This window comes from Petaurus breviceps, unplaced genomic scaffold (genome assembly GCF_028583685.1).
Source record: "Petaurus breviceps papuanus isolate PSGF00001 unplaced genomic scaffold, PetGlider_PUasm1.0 229, whole genome shotgun sequence".
In the NCBI taxonomy this organism is placed as follows: Eukaryota; Metazoa; Chordata; class Mammalia; order Diprotodontia; family Petauridae; genus Petaurus; species Petaurus breviceps.
The window spans coordinates 2,233,424-2,259,214 of NW_027185903.1; the positions used below are offsets into that span (position 1 = coordinate 2,233,424).

The 25,791-nt window shown below is 41.2% G+C and overlaps 2 protein-coding genes across 2 annotated transcripts in view; both read right to left on the reverse strand.

The window, feature by feature from the left end:
• Positions 1–5,206: 5,206 nt before the first annotated feature.
• Positions 5,207–23,315, reverse strand: UMOD (uromodulin). The gene is made up of 11 exons (XM_069096059.1): positions 23,257–23,315; positions 22,637–22,823; positions 20,482–21,255; positions 20,165–20,272; positions 17,610–17,818; positions 14,272–14,420; positions 13,317–13,562; positions 12,711–12,873; positions 10,670–10,751; positions 7,390–7,431; positions 5,207–5,761 (listed from the first exon to the last, which is right to left on the reverse strand). The coding sequence occupies exons 2-11, from the start codon at positions 22,716–22,718 to the stop codon at positions 5,700–5,702; spliced, it is 1,917 nt and encodes a 638-aa protein (XP_068952160.1). The 5' UTR covers positions 22,719–22,823; positions 23,257–23,315; the 3' UTR covers positions 5,207–5,699.
• A 2,186-nt stretch (positions 23,316–25,501) lies between these two features.
• The window catches only part of PDILT (protein disulfide isomerase like, testis expressed), a 57,413-nt gene continuing 57,123 nt past the window's right edge, over positions 25,502–25,791 (reverse strand). Inside the window, exon 11 of the mRNA XM_069095974.1 lies at positions 25,502–25,709. Within this exon, the coding sequence (XP_068952075.1) occupies positions 25,629–25,709 (81 nt within the window). The 3' untranslated portion in view covers positions 25,502–25,628. The remainder of the gene's footprint in view (positions 25,710–25,791) is intronic.

A 25,791-nucleotide genomic window follows, 5' to 3' on the forward strand; every position in this document is an offset into this window, starting at 1 on the left:
AAGCACACCCTTTTACTCTTCCTCCTGCTCTTTATGATTAAGTTATACCCACCTTCTTTCTGCTTCTCACACATAATGCTGTATTACACATCTCCATGCCTTTGCCCTGTCTCCTGTGCCTGGAATGCACTCTCTCCTTACCTCTGCCTTACAAAGTCCCTCTCTTTAAGACATAGAGAAAGAACTGATAAATAGAAAGTATGTATAGAATGATTTTACATATATGTATATACATATTTATGTCTAATGGTAGCCATCTCTATGGAGAAGGGCAGGGGAAAAAAAAGGAGGAAAAAGACATTTGCATGATAACTTTGTCATATTTTTAAAAGGAATGCAAGTTGTACATGATAGATTTGCAGTTTCGTGTGTAATCATCTTTTTATTATGCTATGTTATGGAAATGCTTGTTTTATTCCACAAATTAAAAGTAAAATAAATAAATAAAATTTTAAAAAGATACAACTCAAACATTATCATCCCATGAAGCCTTTCCTGATCTCCCAACTTCTACCTGGTATTACTTTGCAAATCTGTGTTTATTTGTTTATTTTATATTATGCTGTGTGTGTTTATTTGTGCCCTTGTTTTCCCCATTAATATGTAAACTCCTTTCAAGTAGAGATAGTTTCACTCATTATATTTGTATCCCCAATGTCTACCACAGTGCTTGACATACAGTAGGTCATTAATAAATACTTGTTGATGCATTGATTGATGTAATAGCTGTGTCCCAGAAAGTTGAGTAAATGTAAAACTTCTCTATCAAATCTCATTTTACCATTGATAGTCATTTAATGTCTAATTAATCTTCACTTGGCAGTGGTTCCTAAAATGCCAACCTCAATTTTTTTTGTTCTTTTACCACTACAACCTTCTAAGTAGTTAGTAACATGTAAACAAACCATTAAAAATATTGAGAGTTCAAGGAACTCTAAGATGAACTTTTTGGTAGTAAAACATAGCACCTCCTCCTGTCACAAGATCCTAATATAACAACTTAATTTTATAGATGAGGAAACCGAGACCCAGGACAATGAAATGACTTGAAAAATGTCACAAGGTAGTAAATGACAAAGGAATTATTTGAACCCAAGTCTTCTGACTCCCAAGTCAGAGGAATAAATATATGAACAAAGAGTAACCCAAGAATTTGAAGGAAAGTAGACCTGGAAGATATCAGAACTCTGATAAATGCAGTTACCAGTCAACTTCAGAGGACCAATGGTGAAACACAACTCCTTTATTCTGGAAGAGAGATGGTGGATTATAGGTGCAGAATGAGGCATATGTTAAGACATGGTTAATATCTTGTTTTATTTTGTTTAATTATACAAGTAAATCAATACCCTTTAAATTACAAAGCCCTCGGACAAAGACCCTGTCCATTTATCCTAGTCATGACTCCACTTCAGAAGCATAGCAATAAAAATCAGTTCTCTAAAAATGAGAGATCAGACTCTGCGAAATTTCCTTGGAACACATTAGAACACTGAGAAGTCTCTACTAATATAGTTAGAATTGATATTCATGCAACCAGCAGGGCAATATTCAAGACATTAGCTCTCATTTTACATAGTAGCCACAGTACTGATGACACAGAGGTACTCTGGGGCTCTGAAAATTTCTTAAGAATGAGTGAAGCTGAAATAATACGAATCTGTACGAGAAGAGATGGGCTGGAGACTAACAGGTTCAGCCCAGGCTATTCATTGGACTTACCTTGGGTATGAAAGTAGTGGCTTGGTTGGTTTGAAGGTGTTTGGTCTCTCGGAGAAAGCAGCTTTTGTTAAACTGTTTGGTTTTATTGGCATTCATAGAAGGACTTGACCTCCCAAACTGATACGAGGCTTTCTTTGATTGGTGCCCCAGGTCAAAAAAAAAGATGGAAATAAGAAGTACATCCTACTGTTTTGTATACATTGAGATAAGGATTTCACTGTTAGGAAGTGACCATGAAAGCAAGGCAAGAGGCCTCACTAAACCCCAGGAAAGATAGTCATGCCTGAAAGAACTGGGTGAGGCAGATTCTTTAAGTTTGAGTTGGGGTTAGTTTGTCAAATTTTTAATAGAATCTAAAACAACAACTGATATCCTCCAAGCTGTGCCGGGTACTTCCTTCCCTTATCCCTGTTAAGTTACAACTTAATCCCCAAATCAAGATTCTAATTCCTTTGTCAGGAAAAGAGAAGGTCCTGACATTTTTAGTATGTAAGAAGCCAAAAGAAAATATTGTAACCCAATATAGCTAAGACATATTGCTATGGTAGGTGATCCATTTGGATGCATGTTGAGAGAACAGCAAAGGAATAAAAAACTTGGGAAATGTGTCTGGTGAGGGGGACAGGGTGAAGGGGGAGGGGCTATGATAAAAAATGAGGATTAATTTAACCTCCCTGTACTAGGGAAAGATATTATTGAACACCCATCTCCTCTGCTCTGTCACATTGCTAATATTAGAACTGGATTTTAAGAATAATTTGAAGGAATAAGCTGTGTCAACTGATATAGTGCCTTTTTATACATAAGGGAACAACAAAGGAATAAAAAAACTCTTTCTTAGATTAACTTTCTATAAAGAAAATCCAACATCCCAGTCTGCTTACCTGTCTCTAGTAGAATGAATGTGTTTTTACAGGAGGGACCAGATGACTGAATATGGATGGTTACAGGGGTAGGGAACTTTCAACCTCAAAATCACATGTGGCTTCTAGGTCCTCAGGTGCAGCCCTTTAACTGAATCCAGACTTCACAGAAAAATTCCCTTAATAAAAGAATTTATTCTGTAAAACTTGGATTCGGTCAAAAGGCTACACCCAAGGATCTAGAAGGCCACATGTGGCCTCGAGGCTACAGGTTTCCCACCCCTGGACTTTAATACATCATGTCCAAAATGAAGCAAATTTTGGAAGGTCAATAACATCATTTTTGTCTATGAAGGCTGGTACACTACTGCTTGTATGTATGAGGTAATAAGAAGCTGTTATATAGAAAATATTTTAGTTAGGCCCAATTTGCTGATATACAATTTGCTGATATTCCCATGGGAAACAGTAAGTTCAGCCAATGAAATATGACCTTGGGCTTTTCCCAGAAGTGTGGTTGGAGCTTCCAACAACAGCTGAAGGCAAAGGAGCCTTTTCTCATTAGTATTAAACCTTACAAATCCATTCTCTGGAAAATGAGCCTCATCTGGAGAGACATCTCATAGAAAGATCAAGCTAGGAGGTACTTCACAGTGACAGAGATCGATCTCATTCCTTTAACAGATGAGGAAGGGATCCTTAGAAATAGGATCCACAATTTGATCCCAAGTCTTCTGATTGATTAACAACTCAGCCAGTGACAGGTTTATTTTTTGAGGGATCTTTGGAGGGCTCTGGACGTACTGCCCTTCACCAACTCCCATCAATTCAGTTCAAGAATGCTAATCTTAGTATGGAATCCTTTCCACAGGTATTTATAAGAGTTTTAGCAAGACTTAAAATCAAGACAGACAGAAAGACATAAAGACAAAGACAGACATGGGAGAGACGGGAGACAGAAATACAGTGAAAGGCAGAGAGATAGAAACAAAAAGACAGAGGCAGACACAAGGTAAGGGAATGGGGGAGACAGAGACACAGAAAGAGAGAGAGAGAGAGAGAAAGATGTGAGACATGGGAGAAATGGGAGGGGAAACAGAAACAGACACAGGGGGAGAGAGAAAGAGAAAAACTGAGAGCCAGAGACAGATACACATAGACAAGGAAAGACAGACACAGGAGAAATGGGAAGGGAGACAGAGAAACAGATATGAGGTAAGAAGAGAGACAGAGACTGAGAGACAGATAGACGGAGCTAGACAAAGAGACAGAACTAGAGACAGAGAGAAAAGGGGAGGGGAAAAGGGGAGAGAGAGAGAGAGAGAGAGAGAGAGAGAGAGAGAGAGAGAGAGAGAGAGAGAGAGAGAGAGAGAGAGAGAGAGAGAGAGAGAGAGAGAGAGAGAGAGAGAGAGAGAGAGAGAGAGAGAGAGAGAAGGGGAGAGAGAGAAAGTAACTCAATGCTCCTTGCCTGATTTCTCCTCTATATAGCGGGACTGGACCCCCTCAGTGGTATAGGAAACTATGAAGAAAAGGAACTGTCTATATCAGAATATCAGATCTGCACAACATGGACCCGTGGGTCACTTGCTGCCCACCAAGGGATTTGGGGGAGTTCACAAAAAATGTAGGGTCCACTGTGCATGCTTTTGTTTGTCACGTGACCCACAGCAACCAAACATCATCAGTCTGTCCAGGTCTAACCTATCTGGTCTGAAGAAGTTTAGCCTATTATAATTTTGGCCCCTACCTACTGCCAAGTTGCTCTGGTCTGCCCTAAATCAATGAAGATTGGGCACCTTCTCTGCAAATTATAGTTTCAGAAAGTTGTTTGGGGGCACTTCCCCAAGTTCCCATAGCTAGAGCTCAGGTTTTCCTGGCTTTCAGGGCAACCCTTTATCCATTATGCCATGATGGCTCTCATTTCAAAATAAATGAGCACAGGGTATGCATGCCACTGTGGAAAGGCTGCATTCTTATTCTCCTCTGTGACATCTGCTTCCATCTATTTTATTATAGCAGTCTAAGAAACAACTCTGATATTTACTTACATAATTTCCACTCTCACTTTGTCTAATATTTTCACTCCAAAAATGAATGAGAGATGGGAAATGATGCAGGTACCTGAATCCAACCCAGAGAAGAAAGTAGAGACAAAAGATAAAGTGAGAGAGCCACTTGGGCAAGAAGGGGAGGGGGGATGGGAATTGGTTCCATCTTCTTTCTTCCCACACCCAATCTATAACAAATGTTTTGTTTTTGTGTTAATCTAAAGTTTTATGGGAATGAATCCCAGATGTGGGAGTCAAGAGCTTGGGGCCAAGTCTTTGCTCTGCTTCTTCCAAATTACATGATCTTGAGCATGTTCTTTAACTTCCTTGAACCTCAATCTCCTCATACTGGAAAATGTGGTAGCGGGATCCTAGCTCTAGAGGTAGAAGACCACCTAGACCACTTAATTTTACAGATTGGGAAGAGATGAGGTACAGGGGTGTACAGAGATATTTGCCCAAGGTCACACAGGTAAGCATCAGAGGCAGAATTTGAACCCAGGTTCTGTGATTCCAAAGGCATCACTTTCCTTGTGGTATTGTGAGACTCAAATGAAATAATAGACAAAAATGTAATTTATAAACTATGCAATGACAAACACACAGAAAGGATTTTTTTTATTATTTCTCATCATCGTTATCATATTATTGTTGAGATTACCATTTCACAGATGAGGAAACTGAGACTCAGAGAGCTTAGGTGACTGCAGAGACAGGGCTAAAATGTAAGTTTTCCTATTCCAGTGCTCTATCTATAACACATCTGAGAGGCTAGAAATCTCCCCTTGCAAACATAATTGAAGGAGGCTTCAGAAATTCTGTGGTGAGAGAAAGCAGGAGTTAAAGATGTCCAGGTGAGGTGTCCATTTAAAGGACCATTATTAAAAATGAAAAGACGAAAAAAGAGCAAACAATGGGAGCCCTATCTTGCTGCTCTCTCCAGGGCTGTGTTGCCTCTTCCCTCTGCAGTGAATGAGGCATAGACTGCAGATTGCTGGTTCTGAAGCTTCTTTCCTCTTTGGCTGCAAGCAAGCAGCTGGCAAACCCAGTGCTTCCCTCAGTTGGATCACTGGATTGCCAGAAGGACAATGATTGGCAGGAGCACACCCAGCCATGGTGTCAGGAACCCTGAAATGAAAGTGGGAAATACTCTGGGAGAAGTCTTCAAAATTAGTTCTCAATTGCCATGGGGCTCACTTAGGGATTGGAGGGGGGGCAGGTGGGGAATAAATATAGAATGTTGCCATGCCGGTACCAAACACCTGAGGGGCTCCACCACCACTATCACCTGGCCCCCATACAGATGTTGGGCATCAAACAGACCGAGCAGCTGGATAATCAGCTTTTTTGCATCATAGAGTTGTGACCTAATGTACAAATCAAGGACTCATAAAGTCTACCAATTAATTGCTGACCTTCAAAGGCATTGAAAGGGAAGAACTGAGGAACCTCATGTTTAGTTTAATAGGAGGTACATTCTATCAGGTCCATAATGTGAAAGCTCTGGAAGGTGGAAGAAGCATTAACTTTGTAATCAGAAGGATTGAGATTGCTATGTGACCTTGGACAAATTGATTAACCTCTCTGAACTCCAATTTCCTTATGGGCAAAAAGGAGATAATATCATCACCAATCACTGGAGTAATGAAATAAAATAATGTAGTACATGCCAAGTGCTTTAGGACAACGCTCCATAAAAGCAAGCCCTTATTCATTTCTCTAAATCTTCCATTTCATTAGTTTCCTCAGTGGTAACATGAGGATAGTAATCAAGCCTCCTTTACAGGGTTATTGTTAGGATCAAATGAAATAGCATTTGTAAATAAAAAGCATTTAGCACAGTGCTTGGCACATAGTAGGCACTCTATCAATGCTTATTTCCTTCCGACTATAGAAAACTTCAGGGGAGGGTGCTCCCTCCACCAATGAAGTAAATGCCCTCTCTGCAACTTCTCTTATAGAATTGCCTAGACCAAGCTGGCACAACCTGCAGCCCACCGCAGCTTAGGGCTCAGGCTGCTTTAGGCATGCCAAATGATTTTGGGTGGCAGGTGAAAATATGGAGGAAAACATCTTTTGTATGTAGAGGTAATCCTTTTGAGAAGTTCAGTAACTTACCCAGGGTCACACAGCCAGTGTGTCAGCAGTGAGACTTTGATCCAGGATATCCTAACTCTAAGTCTGGTCCTTTATACCTTATGTATCTTTGTTGTTTTTGTTAGGTGTTATTATGCAATTTGTTCTCTCACCTTAAGTGACCCTGGGTTCCTATGTCTATAGACACTCCTTCAGAGTCAGACACAGGGAGCTATTGTACAAAGACTGGTTCCTCTTTCCTGGTCTGTCTTTTAATATGCCCTGAGGGGCTGTGATTTAATGCCTATTAGTTAATGCTGCAGGTGGAATCACAGGGTTCCTAAGAAAACAGATTTGAAGCTGAAAGGGAAGGATCTTAGAAACCATTTAGTCCAACCTGTATGAAGTAACTAAGTTGAAAAGAGGTGACATTGTCTATCCTTCATGATCAAAGAGGACCAAATGACATCACAATGTCTGGGTACAGTGTCTGACTGTGGCTGCTCAGGCCAACTTGAGCTTGGAAGGCTCTACCCAGGTCGGTCACAAATAGTCCATATGACCATTTGGGAGGGAGATGTCTCTGAATTTGCACATCTCACGTCTCTGTTGAGCTACCAAAATTTCACTTTGTTCATAGACTAGTTGTGACCTGTATAAGAAGAGAGAAAACTACATACCTGCACGGCTAGAGACATCACTCAGTACACCAGCCTGAGCATCTGTGGGTACAAAGAGATGCATTAGTCTCTCTAGTTGCCCTGGAGGATACAAGACTAAGAAGTGGCTTGACTCTAGTCTTCCAACAAATAAAGGCTGTTATAAGAGGGACCCTAACAGCTCTTGACAATCACAGGAGATGGGAAAAGAGATGGAGAGGGAGTGAGTGCAAAGAACCATCTCACATCTTTGTGATGGTGTCAGGTTTATATTACTCAAGGCCCTCAACACCTTCAGTTGATTCAGGAGGAACATCATTCCTATTTTTACCCCCTTCCTGAAATGCTCTTCCCCCTTCCTCTCCACTTATCTAATTCCTGACAAGTAGCGTTGTGTAGTGGTTAGTGTTGTGCAGTTGTTAGGAGACCTGGGTCCCTGCCTCAGCTCTGTTCCCTCAGTATCTTTGTGATCTCAGACACCTCAAAACCTCCCAGGGCTTCAGCCTCCTCCTTTGTAGAATGAGAGGGTTGTTCCTTAGGTCTCTCTCTACCCAATTGTTTTTTTTTCCCCAGTTCTATTGGTGTTTTTATAGGGCAAGCATTTCGAGATTACACTCACTTCAAGAGGGGTTTCTGGTAACAAAGTAAAAGGAGTAACTCAATAACCTCCTCTGATGGTTTGTGCAACATTTCACATCTGCAGTACACCTCCCAGCTCTCTCTTTTCAAAAATGAACAGAAATCTGTTCATTTTCTTTCCTCTCCATCTCCCTACCCCACTGGAAAAAAAGGACATTTCTCATAGGAAATATTCATTGTCAAACAAAATAAATTCTCCAATAGGTTATATACAAATAGGTACACATTTAAAATATATATGTACATACTCATATAGCTGTACCATACATACATACATATATATATGCATGCATGCATCTCATTCCCACATGTATATCGTATGAGAAATATATAGAGAGATCTATAATATATACACATATATGTAGGTATAATATACATAGATATATATCTGCATACATATATACATGTGTCTCATATAGACATATATAGTAAATATATATTTGTTGATGTACAATATGTGTACACATGAAGCTATATCATACACATACACCCAATTCTTATGTCAATGTTTTATATATTTATTATATATAATATATTTATTATCATTCATACATCTATACATAAATATGTACATGCCATTCTCATATGAGAAATATATAATATATAGACATATGTAGGTATCATATATACACATAAATATTATACTTACATAAATATGTACATTATCTCATATACGTGCACATATATGTTGACGTAGAATGATGTAGAATATGTGTACATATTCTTTTATACACATACATCTAATTCTTATATCTAGTTTTAGATATTTATTATTGTTATTCAGTCACTTCAGTCATGTAAAACTCTGCATGACCCTATTTGGGGTTTTCTTGGCAGAGATACTGGAATGACTTGCCACATCCTTCTCCAGCTCATTTTACAGATGAAGAAACTGAGGCAAACAGGATTTAGTGACAGAGTCACACAGCTAGTAAGTGTCTGAGGTCAGATTTGAACTCATGAAAATGAGTCTTCCCGACTCCAGGCTAGGCACTCTATCCATTGCACCACCAAACTGCCCTAATGTTTTATATGTACACACATACATATATAGACATATAATATATGCATACATGCATATATACATATATCAATCTTATTTGTGCTTCATATATACATACATATAGAATATGATATAGAATAGATATATGACATATGATATATAGACAGATAAAATATACAATATAATATAATGCATCATATATCACAAATAAAATATAGAAATATAATATGACACATATACATATATATGTATATACACATATGTATGAAAAGTGTGTGTATGTGATTCTGGACCCTAAATCCATCACCTTTTTATAATAGATACCATTTTTCATAATGGTCATCTGGAATCAAGGATGGTCATTGTATTAACAAGAATTTTGACTTAGTTTCCTTATTATTCAATTGTGTATTATAACACTAGCACTGTTTACCATATGAGGTCCTTGTGAAGCTCAGATAAGATAATGAATATATCTTTATTCATTTGTGGCCATAAATCATTAGATAAATGACAGCTAGTATCACTACTATGTGAATCATCCATCCTACAACTACCCTAGATTCAAATACTACCTCTGCCCCTTACTAACTGTGTGATCTTTTGGTAAGTCACAGCCTCCTTGGCCATCAGTTTCCTCAATTGTTAAATAAGGAGGTTCAACTAGATGGCCTCTGAGGTTTCCTCTAGCTCCAATTCTATGATCATATGACTCTGGAGCCCATTCCTCCATGAAGTCAACCCTGAACATTCTACACCACACTGATTTTTTCATTCTCTGAACTTACTGTCCCAAATAGACAATTTAGCATTACATTTTATGCCTTATTGTACTATTCCCTAATTGTTTTATCTTCTTTATTCCTATCTTCCCCAAAGAGATTATGCTATATTTAGTGGCAGGAGCCATGTTTTCTACCTCTCTTTCTCTGGTGCCTGGTTCTGGGAAAGCATCCCATAAGTGCCCAATAGACTTGACTTATTTTGGGTAATAAGGTTGGTCACTTGAATGGACAACCAAGGCAATGGAGTCTTTCCCTTGACACATCTTCAAAAAGGAATCAGAGAACATTTTTGAGCTTGTTTACTTATTAACTAGACTGGAGGCAAGGAGACAGATCATATTGTGGCTTCAGTTCCCCTCCAGCTCTAAGCATATATAATTATTCCTAATACCTAGAGGGCATGCATGGCAAGCTGGTGTTCCCATTTGCTAGTGCTATGACTGAACTGGATTCTGGTGCTCACCAAGGCACCCTGCTCATTCCACCATCAAAGTTCCCAACTAGCACAGTGAGATCGAGCTTCTTGCTTACAATTTTGTAGTTGAGGGAAGTTGTGTGTTTATTCTTCCCTTTGGTTTATATAACACTTCCAGACTTCTATGATTTGTGACCCAATCCTTATGTTGTCAATTTTTGTCACCTGGGCAACAATAGCCAGGGTAAATGTTAAAGAAGAGAATCATTATTAATGGAACAGCCCTATAAGAGAAAAAAGTATTGGCTCCCCCAACATCCAGAAATCCAGAGTCTTCTAATTTTGAACAGAAAAAACACCATCTGTGTCCCTGGGCTCAAATGCCTACATGACTTTATCCCATATACCCACTCCACTTCTTCCCTCACCAAGGAGATCATGAATGCACAAGTCAATTACCTCTCCGAGTGATGGGTCCCAAGTTCAGAACTTGAACTGGGTTGATGGTATCTCCACTACCGTGTCTGGTGCCTGAGCAAGACTGTAGTGAAGAGAAAGTGACAGAAGGAAACTCTTATTAGGTGAGATCCCATAACTGGATTGTTCCATGTGACATAACCCACAACCCTTGACTGTAATCTCCCATTGTGAAACTAAGGCCCCCCTCTCCCCTAAAAAAACCCAATTCCAGAGATGCAAAAGGCAGTTTTAAAATATGAAGAACACAAAGAAATGTGGAAAAACATATGAAGTGGTACAGATGGAAAATGTCAGGATTCAAAGAGCATATATACCCAGACTACATAAAAATAATAGCAAAGAGGGGTAGCTAGGTGGTGCAGTGAATAGAGCACTGGCCCTGGAGTCAGGAGGACCTGAGTTCAAATCTGGCCTCGGACACTTAACACAAAACTAGCCATGTGACCTTGGGCGAGTCACGTAACCCCAATTGCCTTACTTTCCCCCTCCAAAAAGCAAAAATAAAAAAAATTAATTAAAATATAATAGCAAAGAAATGCAATGCTAAAGAAGAAAAGATTAGGACTAGATATATGAATAGTAAAGATGTCACTCAAATGGATATGTAATCCCATTGCAGATCACAATAAATTTTTTCCAGTCTATCCTGTGCTACTCGTGCCTCTGTCCTCCCCGAGGCTCATGACAGCAGCACCACCCCATATGCTGGGAACCTTCCTCATTTTCTTTGGAGGATAGCAATGAAGTCCCACAAATTATTATTATTATCTTGTTGAAGTCTAGGCCTGTGGAGCACAAGCTCTGGTGAATCTTGGCTAGCTAGAAAAGCTTTGACTATGAGCCTGTTGATAGACTTTATGTCTGCAGTCCAAAGGCCAGAATTTTCCCCAGCTTGACTGAAGGGTGGTGAATTATTTTGGCCACAGCAACTCTCAAAGACAGTCTTTTGTTGTGGAGGGATTTCAATCTTCATCAGCAGAGGGGGTACCAACACTGATAAAAATAACAGATACTTGATGTCCCCAAATAAGAAACTCTTGGAACAATAGTTGCTTTGGCTTCTAGAGGGGTCATCCTGGATTGACCATTTCTGGTTCCAGGCTGCAGTCTTCTTCCTGCCACATGTAAGTCAGGGTTAAATGGCTGGCATTTTGAGTCCTCCAATTGGCTGCACAGCCAGAAGAGCTTATTAAACTAAAATTAAATTTAAATTGAAGAGTTATTAAACTCAATGGATACTTAAAACAAAGAGACCCCTCTCTGAGCTCCCTCTTCCTTTCTGGCTACGAATTGTGTCAGGACTATTTCTAGCTGCTTTCAGTTACCCTTGCTGCACTGTTTCATTCAAATTTATATAAGTGTTCTTTTTTCTTTTGAGTCAGAGATAGGAGCTCACAGTTTTGTATGTGATTTTGTGTTTTATTGTGTTTGATTTTTAGAGTATTTACTCTTGTCAGTGGTTACCAAATTAATTGTAAAATAAAGAGCTGAGGCAATGTTGCATACAAGGTCAGCCCTTGTCCAAATTTTTACCAACCCCGTTGTACTTCTTAATAATCCTGTTTTTCTGCCTTGACACCCCAATTCTCTCCTCCTGCTCCCGGCTCTTAACCCGGCATCTCTGAACTTGATTTTTATTTTCCTTTTTATTAAGATTTTGATAAAATATTTTAATATAATTGGTTTCTTTTGCAACCCTATGCACTTTATTCCATGCACTTAAAAATATTATTCTGAGAAGGTGTTCATAGACTTCACTAGGGGGTCCAAAAACAGTAATAAAAAGATTAAAACCCCCTGCCTTAAATTAAGAAAATAACAACAAAGATACCCAAAACTCCCCTATCTAAAAACCCTGAATCCTCATGAGTAAGGGCATAGAGAGAAGAGTGCAGTTTGTCTTTTTCCCATTACCTTATCTCTTTTAGGCGCAAGTATACATGGGAAAATGTGAATCTGCTGTTGGTTGAGGTGGGAAGGTTGGGTTAGGACAAAGATGAGAAGAGGAAGGTCAACTTACAGGTTTGCACTTCTCATTCCTGCTGTCACAGAGAGACACTTCACAGTGCAGGTACACTAGATCATGGTTCCCAGCAAACCTGAACATCTGGACTGAAAATCGCCCTCGGGAGGACATCCCATTCTCCTTCACCTGAATAGTTGGGTCCTGAGTGCGTGGACAACTGTAAAAGATGTGTTCTCATGGTTCTCCTCCCCAGGAGGTATTCAGTATTGAGAATTAAAATAGAATCTTAGTGGGCCAGTAGAATATTGGGCATTTTAGAGGTCTAGAGTAGTCTCAGTAAAAAAAAAAAAAAGGAGTACCAAGAGGTAGTTGTTAGGGAAAGGGCAAGGGAAGGAGATGCTTATCTTCCTACCAGAAAAGAGTGCTGAGTGTCACTGACACTGTGGTGTCAATGTATTTCTAGAAATATTTCCTGGTTTTCCCTGGGACTCTGAGGTCATCTAGAGGTAGGAGGGTCTTGCCTCCCTTCTATCTGTTTCTCATCCCTTTCCCCACTCCACAATACTACTTGGATAGTCCATGCTTCCTCCTCATTTTCCCCTATTCCCTCCTCCCACCTGAGACCCCAAGCCACACACTTCCTTAAGAATAGTCAACTACCTGTCTCTTATGATGAAGTATTTCAAGGGGTCCGTGGCATTACTGCTGGGGGTGGCGTAGCAATTCTTCATCAACAGAACAAACTGGGTTGAATCTCCTTTTTCTAATATGGTTCCCACATAGAGTATGGCCTCAGTGGAGAGGGCCACAGAAGAACCTTCAAAGGGCAGTGTGTAGGTCGGGCTTCTGAACAAAGCCATCCTCACTGTAAACATCCCTGTCCCACCAACACTGATGTTCAGGGAACTGTAGCAGGAGAGATCACAGGATGTCAGAGGCTGTATCACAGGACTGAGGGTTAATGTGGTGGAGTAGGAAGGGCACTGGGGATGGAGCCAAAAGATCTGGGTTAAAGTTCTTGGTCCTGCTACTTCTAGGTGGTGTCATCCTGGACACTAGGCCTCACTAGGCCTCACCTCACTTTCTTCATCTGTAACATGACAGGTTTGGACCGGATGACGTCTAACGTCTCTTCCAGGTGTAAAGACCAAGCTTCTTAGTCAAGATTTGGCCTTGAATACTATTTCTGATGGTAACTGCCATGTTACCCACTCATTTAACTTTCTTGGGCCCAGTTTCTTCATCTTTAAAACATGAAGGGATTGTCCTAAGAGGAAATCTGAGGTCCCTTTCAGGGTTTAAGATTCTGGGATTTGGCTAAGATGTCCTCAGTGGGCTCAGGTATTCCTATCCCACAGGCTGCTGAATATCCTCAGAACAAGCTGCTAGCTGGTACAGTGGACACAATGCTGGGCTTGAAGTCAGAAGGACCTGAGTTCAAATCTTCCCTCAAAACATTTTGTAGCTCTGTGACCCTGGGCAAGTCATTCATGCCTCAGTTTCCTCATCTGTAAAATTGAGGTTATACTGGCACCTACCTCACAGGGCTGTAGTAAGACCATATGAGGGCTTTGCAGACCTTAAAGTATTCTCTATAGATGCAGGCCTACCATACCTGATAATGGGCTGGGCTGCTGTTTGGAGGCTGACTTCCATGTCCAGAGGGTAGGCACACTGAAAGTTGATGTTGATGTTGGTATCTCGGATGATAATTTTGTCAGACAAGTAGAGAGTGTTGCTATAGATAGCATGGGTTTGGTTTTTCTAGATGAAGGGAACAGAGAGAAAAGGCCACCAGACTATAGTTCCTGTGTAGGCTAGCCTTAGGGAAACTGTGAAGTCAGTGAAGGTCATCCTCCACTCCTTTCGATGTCCCTGGACCCTGGACTTCTAGGATACCTGCCCCCGTATCGCAGGACTGAGAGTTGAAAAAGTTTCAACCCCTCTCATTTTGCAGATGAGAAACTAAAATCAAGAGCCATGAAGTGACTTGTCCAAGGTCTCTCAGCTAGTAAGTGAGAAGAGCCTGGATTTGAACTGAAAATCTCTGACTCCAAATTCGGGGATTTTTTCTACCACACTGTGGTCTCCCTTCCTTCTCCCTTCTGTCCCCTCCCACCTGTCAGATTCAGGTATAAAATGATAACAGCCAAACCTTTCCCGGGTGTATTCTATTTCAAGATAGGACTCTGGAAGATGGAAAAGTCTTTAAGATAAAAAGGAATAAAACATTAATGGTATAATTTCAGGCCCCAGGTGGGTAAAGGCAAAAATATTTTGCTGCACTGAGCCTTCCCTTTCATCTCATGTCACGAATTGAGGCCTTCTCTGCCTTCTCTGCTCACATTACATGTATGTAGGCAGCTGAGTGGATAGAAGGCATGGCCTGGAGTCAGGAAGACCTGAGTTCAAATCTTGCCTCAGATGCTTGCTGTGTGACCCTGGGCAAGTCACTTAACCTCTGTTTACCTCAGTTTCCTCATCTGTGACATGAGGATAATAATAGTATCTACCTCCCAGAGTTGTTGGAAGGATCAAATGAGATAACAGTTATAAAATACTTAACACAGTACCTGATTACATAAATGCTATATAAATATTAGCTATTATTGTTACATTAGGCCAAATCTGGGTCATATGCAATAATTTTCTCTGCAGTTGGATTTTTCAGAGTATTATAGAAATGATCTGATCTAGCCCACTACCTCCAGAAACTTCCCATGGAGTTATCTTGGAAACTTAATATGGATTATTAATCTTCCCATCTTCTAAATTCAAACTCAACTCTGACTCTCACTGTGTAATCATATGCAAGTCACCCCCACAAAGCCTCAGTCTCCTCATCTGTAAAATGGAAATAATAATACTTGCATTAGGGGCGGCTAGGTGGCCCAGTGAATAGAGCACCAGTCCTGAAGTCGGGAGGACCTGAGTTCAAATCCAGTCTCAGACACTTAACAGCCATGTGACCTTGGGCAAGTAACTTAACCCCAATTGCCCTGCCTTCCTCCCTCCACAAAAGCAAATAATACTAATAATACTTGCATTACCTTCCCCTCAAGGATATTGTGAGAAACATGCTTTGTAAACCTTAAACTCCTTTAAGAAATCTGAATTTTTGGGGCTAATATGACTGCACACGTATAATCTATATCAAATTGCTTGCCTTATCAAGATAGAGGGAAGGGAGAGAGAGAATATGGAACTCAAAAATTTTTTTAAATGTTAAATTTTTTTTTTGTTTAGGGGCAGCTAGGTGGTACAGTGAATAGAGCACCAGCCCTGGAGTCAGGAGGACCTGAGTTCAGACACTTGACACACTTACTAAATGTGTGACCTTGGCCAAATCACTTAACCCCAATTGCCCTGCCTTCCCCCCTCCAAAATTTTTTTTGTTTACCTATTTTTGAAAAATATGAAATTAAAATTAAATGTAAGAAAAAATAAATGTAAGCTGTCTATTATTGTTGTTGTTCTTATTAACCCTAATCTGTTCTCTATATGACCCTTCATACAAGGAGATTTTCAAATCATCTCTTTGTTGCTAGGCTGCCAGTTAACTTCTCAACAAGAACTTGTTTTTTCAATGAAACAAAAATGTCCTTAAATCCCTCAGGGCTAATCTTGCATATAGGCACAGTAGGTAGACATTCCAGTGCCATGGTTTTGGGGGTCACAACAGAGCCTTCCTCTACCCCAGAACATTATTTCCCCAACACTGCTGTTACCATTCCTGGAATTTCACTATTACATTAATTTCTCTGAGTTAAGGCATCATTGTCATTTGCAGAGAGGTGACACATTAAACCATCCCCAATATGTACCAAATGTTCTCTAAAGTGTCTTCCCACTTTGGAGTGCTAAGAGATTGTGTTTCAGTTCAAGAACTGACTAAGTGAGAAGGGAGCACAGAATGGGAAAGTTTGGGTGGAGGAGAGAGGAAGGGAGGGATCTAGAACTCAAGGCACTATTTATATAGGTCACCCAATTAAGGGGAAATAAGAGAGAAAGGGAAGCGTGTTTGAGGAAGACAGTGTAGAATGAAATCACTAGGCAGATTAAAGGCAAGGAGGAGGTGCTAACACTAAAGGTGGGGGCTGGAGGAGAGCAAACATAGACCTGACTCCTGGATCCAGCCATGTTGCAACAACATGACTGATAAGGCTCGATAAAAGTCCCAGGGAAAAATCCAGGTGTGTGAAAACAGGTGTGGGGGGTTTTCTGGAATACAGAAGCCAAGACAAATCACACTGTGTGATCTCGCACAAACACTGTCCCACCAATAGTTTTAAGTGGTCTAGAATGAAACTTGAAAGAGAAAGTAAGTCACTAAAAGAAATCCTGAGACATATATGGGAAGGGATAGGGGCTTTGTTGAGATGGTGGGGGAAGGAAGAGAATTAAGGTATAGATTTTAGGACAGATAGATAGACAGAGATACAGATATGTGTGTATATGGGGATATACACACATATGCACATGTGTGCATACGTGTGCGTGTATAAACCTCAGGTCATTAAACAGGACAATCATCTAGCACAGTGGATAGAGTGTTAGACTGGAGTCAGGAAAACTCATCTTCATGGATTCAAATCTGCCCTCACACACTTAACTAGCTGTGTGACCCTGTGTAAGTCACTTTAACCCTTCTGCCTCAGTGCCTCATCTGTAAAATGAACTGGAGATGGAAATGGCAAACTATTCCAGTATCTCTACCAAGAAAACCCCAAATGGGGTCACAGAGAGTTGGACATGACTGAAAAATAACTAACAGGTCATTCAAATCAATAATGAGAGCCATCACCTTTTCCCAGTTGGTCTACCAACTGCCTCCCCAAGTCACTACCCAGCCGCCTGGTTCCCACAGTAAGGCACCACAAGTGCTTTGCCCCTTCCCACTCCCAAATGATAGAATCTCAAGCCTTGCCCTCAGGAGGCTTCTACTCCACTTACCACTAGTGTGGTTCCACACGGCCCATCCCGAGCTGGAGTTACCACTGCCACCCAGCTCTGGTTGTCCTTCTCTTCAAAGCCAGCACAGGAGCTATCTTTCAAATATGTAAATATCTGCTCAAAACCCAAATTTTCCAGCAGACACTTATTCAAAGACACCTTGATGTGACTGGCCTCGCAAGACAGATCAGGCTTCAAGTGGGCAATATCTGAAAGAGTCAATGAAGTGTAGAACAACAGAGTTCTAGAACCTGGGCTGGATGGAAACTTTAGAGTTTACTGAGTCAGTTAATAAACATTTATTAAGCACCTACTATGTTCCAGGCATGATGCCAAGCTCATAGTCTAACAGGGGAGACAACATACAAAGAAAAATATGTTCAGATAAGCCTTAGATAGGAAATAATTCACAGAGAGAAGACAGAATTAAAAGGGATTGTAAAAAGCTTCCAGTCTAAGGTAGGATTTTAGCAGAAACTTGAAGGTCACCTAGTCTAGCCCCAAACCAGAACTTCACTCAGTACCTGGGGCTTTCTCATCCTGGAACATCCCTCTTCATTGTTGGTTCCCTTCTCTCATTGCAAAGTTCCTTCTGGGGACCTCTCTTTTGGGGAGAAGCTCAGGTTCACCAGGTTTCAGTTACCTCCCAGATTTGCTTGTGACTTTGTGGACTTTGCTACCATCCCCTGAGTGGGCACCTTTCCTCCCTTTCCACTTCTCTTTTTCAGCTCCCTTTCATACATTGCCTTTTTCTATCAGCATGTGAGCTCCTTGATGGCCAGGACTATCTTTTTGCTTGTATTTGTAACCCTAGTGCTTAGCATAGTGCTAGAAAATAGTAGGTGCTTAATAAATGCTTGTTATCTTGCCTTACCCTGCCTGAGACATGAGTCCCCTCCAGTCACAGGGAAATCATTCTCTCACAAGGTAGTTAGCTGTATTATTGGACACCTCTAACTGTCTGAACTAAAATTTCTTCTGTAACTTCTATACATTGACCCCAGCTCTGATTTTTTGGCCCCAAATAATAAATTTTAACTCCTTTCCACACAATAAAAGGTTTTAACTCAGATGTCCTGTGTTAGAGACTGGGGGTCTTCTCACTGGATGGAAATCTGCAGGTTAGAATCCTTAGGACTTAAATAGCTAACCCTAAATACTGGCCTTTCTCTCAATCACCAAGATTCCAGGCAAACTCTATCAATTAGCAGCAAAAAACACTTCATTATACCTGCAAACTGCTCTGTGTGGACTCTGCTAGGTGCTTATGACGTGTCTATATAGCAAGCAGGCTGTGACAGAATGGGAGCAGTGTGGCCATCAATCACCAATGACCATTTATTAAGCACCTCCAAGCATTGTGCTAAATTCTGGGGATACACAAAGAGGCAAAGGACAGTTGTTGCCCTAAAGAAGTCTATGATCTAATAGGGAAGAGAACAACCAAATGCATATATACGAAGCAAGCAAAAATGAGATAAATAGGAAATAATTAACAGAGGGAAGACACTGGAATTAAGAGGGCTTGGGGAAAGCTTTCAGTTGGGACTTAAAAGGAAGCATATGTAGTAGGTATCTTTTAGTCCACACCCATGGACAACTTCCTACTGAAAACCTTTAAGCCAAGAGTTCCTACTTTGTCTTAAGCTACAGACTCACAGAAACCCACATGGATCTCAGTAGGTAGGGTATTTCACATGCCTGTTTATTGGCTTATCTTCTTTGATGATGATTTGATGATGATTTATTGGCTTATCTTCTTCCTTGCATTTCAAAGAGGGTATATATATGTGCACCAATGGGGAGGGAGACATCCTTGTAAAACTTTCTACTGAGTAGAAGGAACTCTGGACCAGGAAGGATTCTTATTTTAGCTCTGCCATTAACTAGTTACATTACCTTGGGTAAACCATTTAATTTCTCTGAACCACCATTTCTTCATTATTTCGCCCTCAATAGACTGTGAGCTTGTTGAGAGCAGGGACTGGGTTTTTTTTGGTTCATTTTGTTTTGTTTTAATTCTCCTTGTATCCTCACTGCTTGCTTAGCACAGTACCTAGCACATAGAAGATGTTCAATAAATGCTTGCTGACTTTATTTATAAATGTAAGGGACTATATGAGGTGATCTTCAAGGTCCCTTCCAGTTGCTACCTGAAACTCTATGATTCTATGACCTCCAAGGTCCCTGTTAGAGCGAAATGTCTGTTTAGGAAGGCAGTATGGTACAGGGAAAGAACATTGGATCGAAAGTCAGAGATTTGGGCTTCAAATATGATGCTCAATACCTAATACCTATATATCCCTAGACAAGTAATTTAACCTCCTTCCTCATCTATAAAATAAGAGGTTTGGCATAGATGTTCTCAGAGGTCCCTTCTTGCTTTGGATCTCAGATAATAATCTTGAGTCATATATTAATTATATTTAATACCAAGAGATTGGTCACAAATGTCTCCTTTGAACACAAACACACACACACACACACACACACACACCTTTTATCCACTGTCCTTGTTTGGGCCAGTGCAACCCCTCCCCAACCAAGGAACTTACCAGTAATATCTGAGACCTGTTTGCATTGGCAGGTCCAGTTTCCATTCACTGCCTTGCAATCCTCATCTAAACCACAGGCATTGCAGGTCCCTTCCACAGAGCTTGGGTCTGTAGGTTCACATGAACAGACAGATAAAAAGCCTAGTGAACTCATGGTATTCATGGTGTTGGGGTGGGAGGTGGGACAGGGCAAGGAGGACCCGTTGAACGTCTATCCCTTTAACATCTCCAGGTCTCAAGAAAGATGATTCCAAGGATACTACCCCTTGCCCAATCCTTCAGCCCCTACCCTAAGCAGATGCCAGGTGCCTCCTCACCTGTGCAGTAGGCTAAGTCGCATTGTGGTGGAGAGGTCAGATGGTAGACATAGAATCCGCCAGTACAAGCCTTCACCTGCACCTTAGACTCCCAGAGGCAACAGTTGCCACTCCAGTGGGCACAGGCAGTTCGGTTGACGATGCCCTCGTCGCTGGATGGGTGGACTCCATTTAACCACATTGGAGCAGCTGTGTTGCACCTACTAGTCGGGACACATGTCTCTGGCATTCGCACACCTCCCCTGCCCACAAAACGATACCAACCTTGCATCGTAGTGTCACAATAGTAACCAGTCCTGTAGGTGGTACTTCTCCAGTACTCATCCAGCAGGGTGTATTTCTGGCATGGATCCTCACAGGTCTGGGTCCCATCAGATTTGGTGATGCAGTCTAAGCCAGGTCCACAGGAGCCAGGGGAGCAGTGACATTGATGACCATCCCCAAAGTAGCCAGGAAGACAGACACAGGAGTAGTTGCCAGGAGAGTTCTTGCAGATGGCCAGAGCATGGCAGCTCAGGTTGTGGTCCCTGCATTCGTCTATGTCTTCACAGCCATTCTCAGGGGTCAACTGGAAGCCATCAGGACAGCTGCAGTAGTAAGAGCCGACAGTGTTCACACAGTTGCTGGTTGAGCAGTTGTGCCATCCCTGGAAGGCACATTCATCCACATCAGAGCAGGTGAGGCCATCCCCAACGAAGCCATCCAGGCAGGAGCAGATCACAGAGCCATTGGTCTCTGTACAGGATGCATTGATGTGGCACTTGGAACAGCTCTCTGTTGAAATACAGAAAGGAATAGGTGACAGGGCAGGGACAGATGGAGGGATCCAGGACCAAACCTTCAAGGTAAAAGTAGGCCAAACCAGGTCAATTAGAGAGAGCATCATAGGGTCATAGAGCTGCAAAGTGATTCATACTTCATATAGTACAAACCCCCATTTTACATAAACAAATTGAGGCCCAGGGGCATGGAGTGATGACTCAGTGTTACATAATTAGCGGTATTGCTGAGATTTGAACCCGTTTCCAGACTCTAAATACAAGATTCTTTCCAACATAGGTCATAGGATTCCAGATCCTACAACATTCCATGACCAGCCAAGAACAGTGTGCCCTATTTCAATTGTCCTCTTCTCAGGAAAGAAGTGAAAGCAAATACACTTTGTCTAGGCACCAGCAGGGCAAAGAAAACATACATCATACGCAGATGGAGGAAGCAATAAATAAATAGCTTGTGTGCTGTGACTTGAAAAGGTTCTAAGAAGTCTCATCCTTCCCCCAAGAAGAAAAAAAAAACCATTTGCCCCAGTAGAGCAAGGAAGTAGAGCCTAGTGAGTGGAGCAGGAAAACCTGGGGTTCTGCCATTGACCAGATGGATGAGCTATTTCAATGAACTCTACCTCTTGCCTCTTCTGCCAAAATCAGAGGAGGGACTAGAGGATCTCGAGGCTTCTCTCAACAAAAATGATTCTTTGATTGCAAGTGTCTAGCTTAGAAAAAGAACCTGTGAATTCTGGCTGGCATCTAGCACTCACTCTTTCCCCCCCAGTGGAAATAAATAATAGCAATCATAGCTAACATTTATATAGTACTTTAAGGTTTGCAAAGCACTTTATATTAAATCATTTGAATCTCTCAACAATCCGGTGAGGTAAGTGCTATTATTACCTTCATTCTACAGATGAGGAAACTAAGGCTGAGAAAAGTTAAACACTTTGCCCCAGGTCATATAGCTAAGGAAGTATCTGAGGCAGGATTTGAACTCACCACCTTCTTGACTTCTCTCTCTACAACACCACTTAGCTTCCTAGGGAAGTTCTACCTGGAGAAGATGTGACCTCAGAAAGTTACTAGCTGTGTGACCTGGGGCAAGTCTCTTAACTTTTCTCAGCCTCAGTTTCCTCATCTGTAGAATGGAGATAAAAAAGCATTTATTTTACAGTATTGTCATGAGAATCAAATGAAATAATATTTTTAAAATGCTTTGTACTGTGCCTAACACAAAGTAGGTGCTACTGGAAAGCTAGCTTCTATTATTATTTATTATTATAATTGTTATCATCTAGAACCAGAGTGTTCAGAGGCAGCACCTGGAGAGGCATCTAGAGGGACAAGAGGGGCAAGGACAGATGGAGTGATCCAAGACCCTCACTTACTTTCTACAAAATCATCAGCAGTTACTGGGCTCCAGGGCTGAAAAGCCACCACCAGCAGCATCAAACAGAAAAGCTGTGCCATCCTTTACACCAGTTTTCTGCCACTGTTGTCCCACCTGGAGATAAGGGGCTAAAATAGTTGCCCCTTTGAGATTTCTCCCAGGCCTAATTTCTGTGATCCTTCAACCTGCACAAGAGAAGGAACACTATTATTGTGATTCGTTTTATCTCTACTACAACCCTCCAAGCTCGCCTTCTGACCCCAAACACTACACAATCAGTCAGAACAGATTCCCCCTTTAAAATGAGGAAGTCTTTGGAGAATGCGGGTATGACTAATTTTTTTGAAACATCACACTCATTGTTCAGGTCTTTATCATGGAAAAACACTGAGCTTTCCACAGAACCAGCTTTGTTTCCCTTCACTGGCAAAGTGAGCTCATTTCTTCCTCCATCCTATCCCCATCCCCACATCCCCTAAGACATATCCATTTTTTGTAGTTGCAGATCTTTGAAGCAAGCAATCTAGAGGGAAGTATGGGCACAGACTAAGACCCATAGGGGAACCCACCGATTTCAGTGAGAGGCTCTGGGTGCATGGAGATAAGGGTCCATCTTACCTGACATCTGACTGGAGTGACTCAGTTCCCAAGCCTTTTCCCTATATACATCTATATATAACACCAATACGGCAGGAGGCCACACCTCCTCCCAGTTTGTTCCTTTGGGTTTGAGCTTGTTTTAACTGGGGGCATTTCACACATTGTTGTTCTTTTCTCACCAGGCTGACTTTCCTCATTTGCTGTGGTCTGCAGTAAATTAACATGTAGGGTGTTATGCCCTTGTCTGGAAAGAAAAAAGCCTTGACTTTGTAACTTTGAGCAGCAAGGGATTGCTGTTAGAGATTAACCAAGGAAGCAGTGCCCAGGGAGCTAGCCATCCTCTCTCCGTCACAACAAGGGCACAACGGGCATAGTACCCTAATCCCTCATGCAGCCCCGAGGCATAAGCAGGTAAGTTTTGAACGTGCCTTGAATACCAACCACTCTGGCACCTGGCATTCTGTCTACACTGAGCAACTTCCAGAGCCAGAGGCTGTTTCTGCACTTCCACATGGTGGATCCAGACCTAGCTAATGACCACTGGGAGCTAGGACGTGGTGACTTGCCCAGGCTGCCTTTGTAGCTAGCACCTGGGGCTGGCTGTTCCCAGGATGCTAATTATCCTCATCACGTTGCCCCCTGAGATGAGTTCCACCCCCTATTAGTTCCACACCATAGCATCTAAGGTGCCAGCAACATTCACAAATGGTCACAGGTTCTAGCGGGCAAGAATGGTTCTGCCATTCATCCAGAGGTTCAGTCTTCCATAGGTAGCAGTAACTGCCAATGTCTTCCCGTCATGGAGCAATCATAGCCAAGAAGCAGTCAGATAACAGGAGTCAATGTAAAGGACACCTTGTGATGAGTGAGATTAACCAAGAGGCTTCAGTGTGAGAACAATCCCTGGGTAGAGGCTGGAGCTCCAGATACAGGTGCTTCCTGCCTCTAAGAACTATCCCCAAAACTTTGAAAACAGTTACTGTGTTGGATTTTACAATGCTTAGAGAAAGCCTTTCCTTCATTTTCAGCTCCAAGGTTATAGAATCATGAGAACACAGAGTTGGAAGGATCTTTGAGACCTTTAAACCTGTTGTGAGGATAAAATGAGTTATTTGTAAAGTGCTTAGCAAATCTTAAAGCATTAAATAGATGTGTTATATCATCATCATCATTATTGTATGACAATGACTGCTTTAGAAAGACCTAGCCCAAACCAGGTCTAAAAGTGGTACAAGCTGGTTATCACCTTACTTAGCCAACACTGGTAGAAACACTTGCCTGCCTTTGTGTGGTAAACATTTTCCTCAATAAGGAGGTACTTATCTTTGGAGTTTAAGAGCAGAGTAACATAGAGGACAAAAAGTTTCAACTTGATTGCCTTTGGGCAAAAAGAAAGAACCCTATTCCCTGTGATAAAAAGTGCCCATTTCCTTTGCAAGTTCATTTAGGGTGGCATTGAGGCTTCGTCAGGCATTACTGGACATATGCTCCAAAGAGGCCAAATAAAGAAAGATCCCATGTATGCTACAGTATTAATAACCCCACTTCTTGTAGTAGCAAAAAAAAAAAAGTAACAACCAAATGGTTGCTGATCAGATAAATGAGAATCATTTGAAGAAATTTTGATATATGAATGTAAGATATCTTAAAGGAAAAGAGGAAAAAGAAATTTTAAGACCATGAAAAGACTCATATGAATACAATTACACAAAAAGAACATGGAAAGGCAGTCAAAATTAGGTTAACTGTAAAAACCAATCTTTGTCCCTTTAAATGAGAAATGTGTAAATTACTTAGAACAATGCTTGGACCATTAATAGCAGGCACTTAATAAATTCTTGTTCTCTTGCCTCTTTGCTCTCCTCTCGATAGCAAGGTGGGAGACCATAGGTGCAGAAAGTTGTATGTACTATAGATAAGGTTGTTTTGCAAATCAAATCAGTTTTGCTAAAGTGTTTTTCTATATTCTAGGGGTAGGTTCACTGGTGGATGGATGCACGTGGTATAACTATGGTGTAAAAAAACAAAAGATATCGTTAACACTTTAGAGTTATTATCACCAGAAATCATCATCTAAGTTTTCACCAGTTGTGAAACCATCTCAGCAGGCAAACTCCTCTGAATTGCTTGGTTACCTTGGCCTTAGAGGCTTGTGGCCCTGGTGCTGTGACAGTTCTCTACTGCAGTGGATTTAAAACCAGAAGTTGCTATAAACCAGAGAATGATTTCCAGCTTGGAATGACAGACTCCAAAGGAGACAAGGTCAAGCAGGGATTTTTTTATTAGGGTCTTTATTATTTTCTCTTAGAATATTTTCACTCGGAATGAAGTAGTCCTATGTGTCCTATGGCTTGTAAATGATACACATCTTTTGGCCTAGACTTAAGGGGTCACAGTTCTTCCTTAATTTTTCCCCAATCTTGAACAGAAAGGTCTTCTTGCTCATCAGACTCTTCTTCTTCAAAAGACCACTAAATCAAGGGAGGGGAGTATGGGTATGGAAGGAAAAGAAGGAAGGAAGGAAGGAAGGAAGGAAGGAAGGAAGGAAGGAAG

What these genes read in the sequence shown, in the direction of transcription:
- UMOD (XM_069096059.1), bottom strand. Translation starts at nt 22,718, where the DNA reads ATGGCACAGCTTTTCTGTTTGATGCTGCTGGTGGTGGCTTTTCAGCCC. An exon ending in CGACTTAGCCTACTGCACAG is followed by an intron (nt 20,273 to 20,481) that starts GTGAGGAGGCAC and finishes GTGAACCTACAG; the next exon opens with ACCCAAGCTCTGTGGAAGGG. An exon ending in TGATGTCTCTAGCCGTGCAG is followed by an intron (nt 5,762 to 7,389) that starts GTATGTAGTTTT and finishes CTTTCATTTCAG; the next exon opens with GGTTCCTGACACCATGGCTG.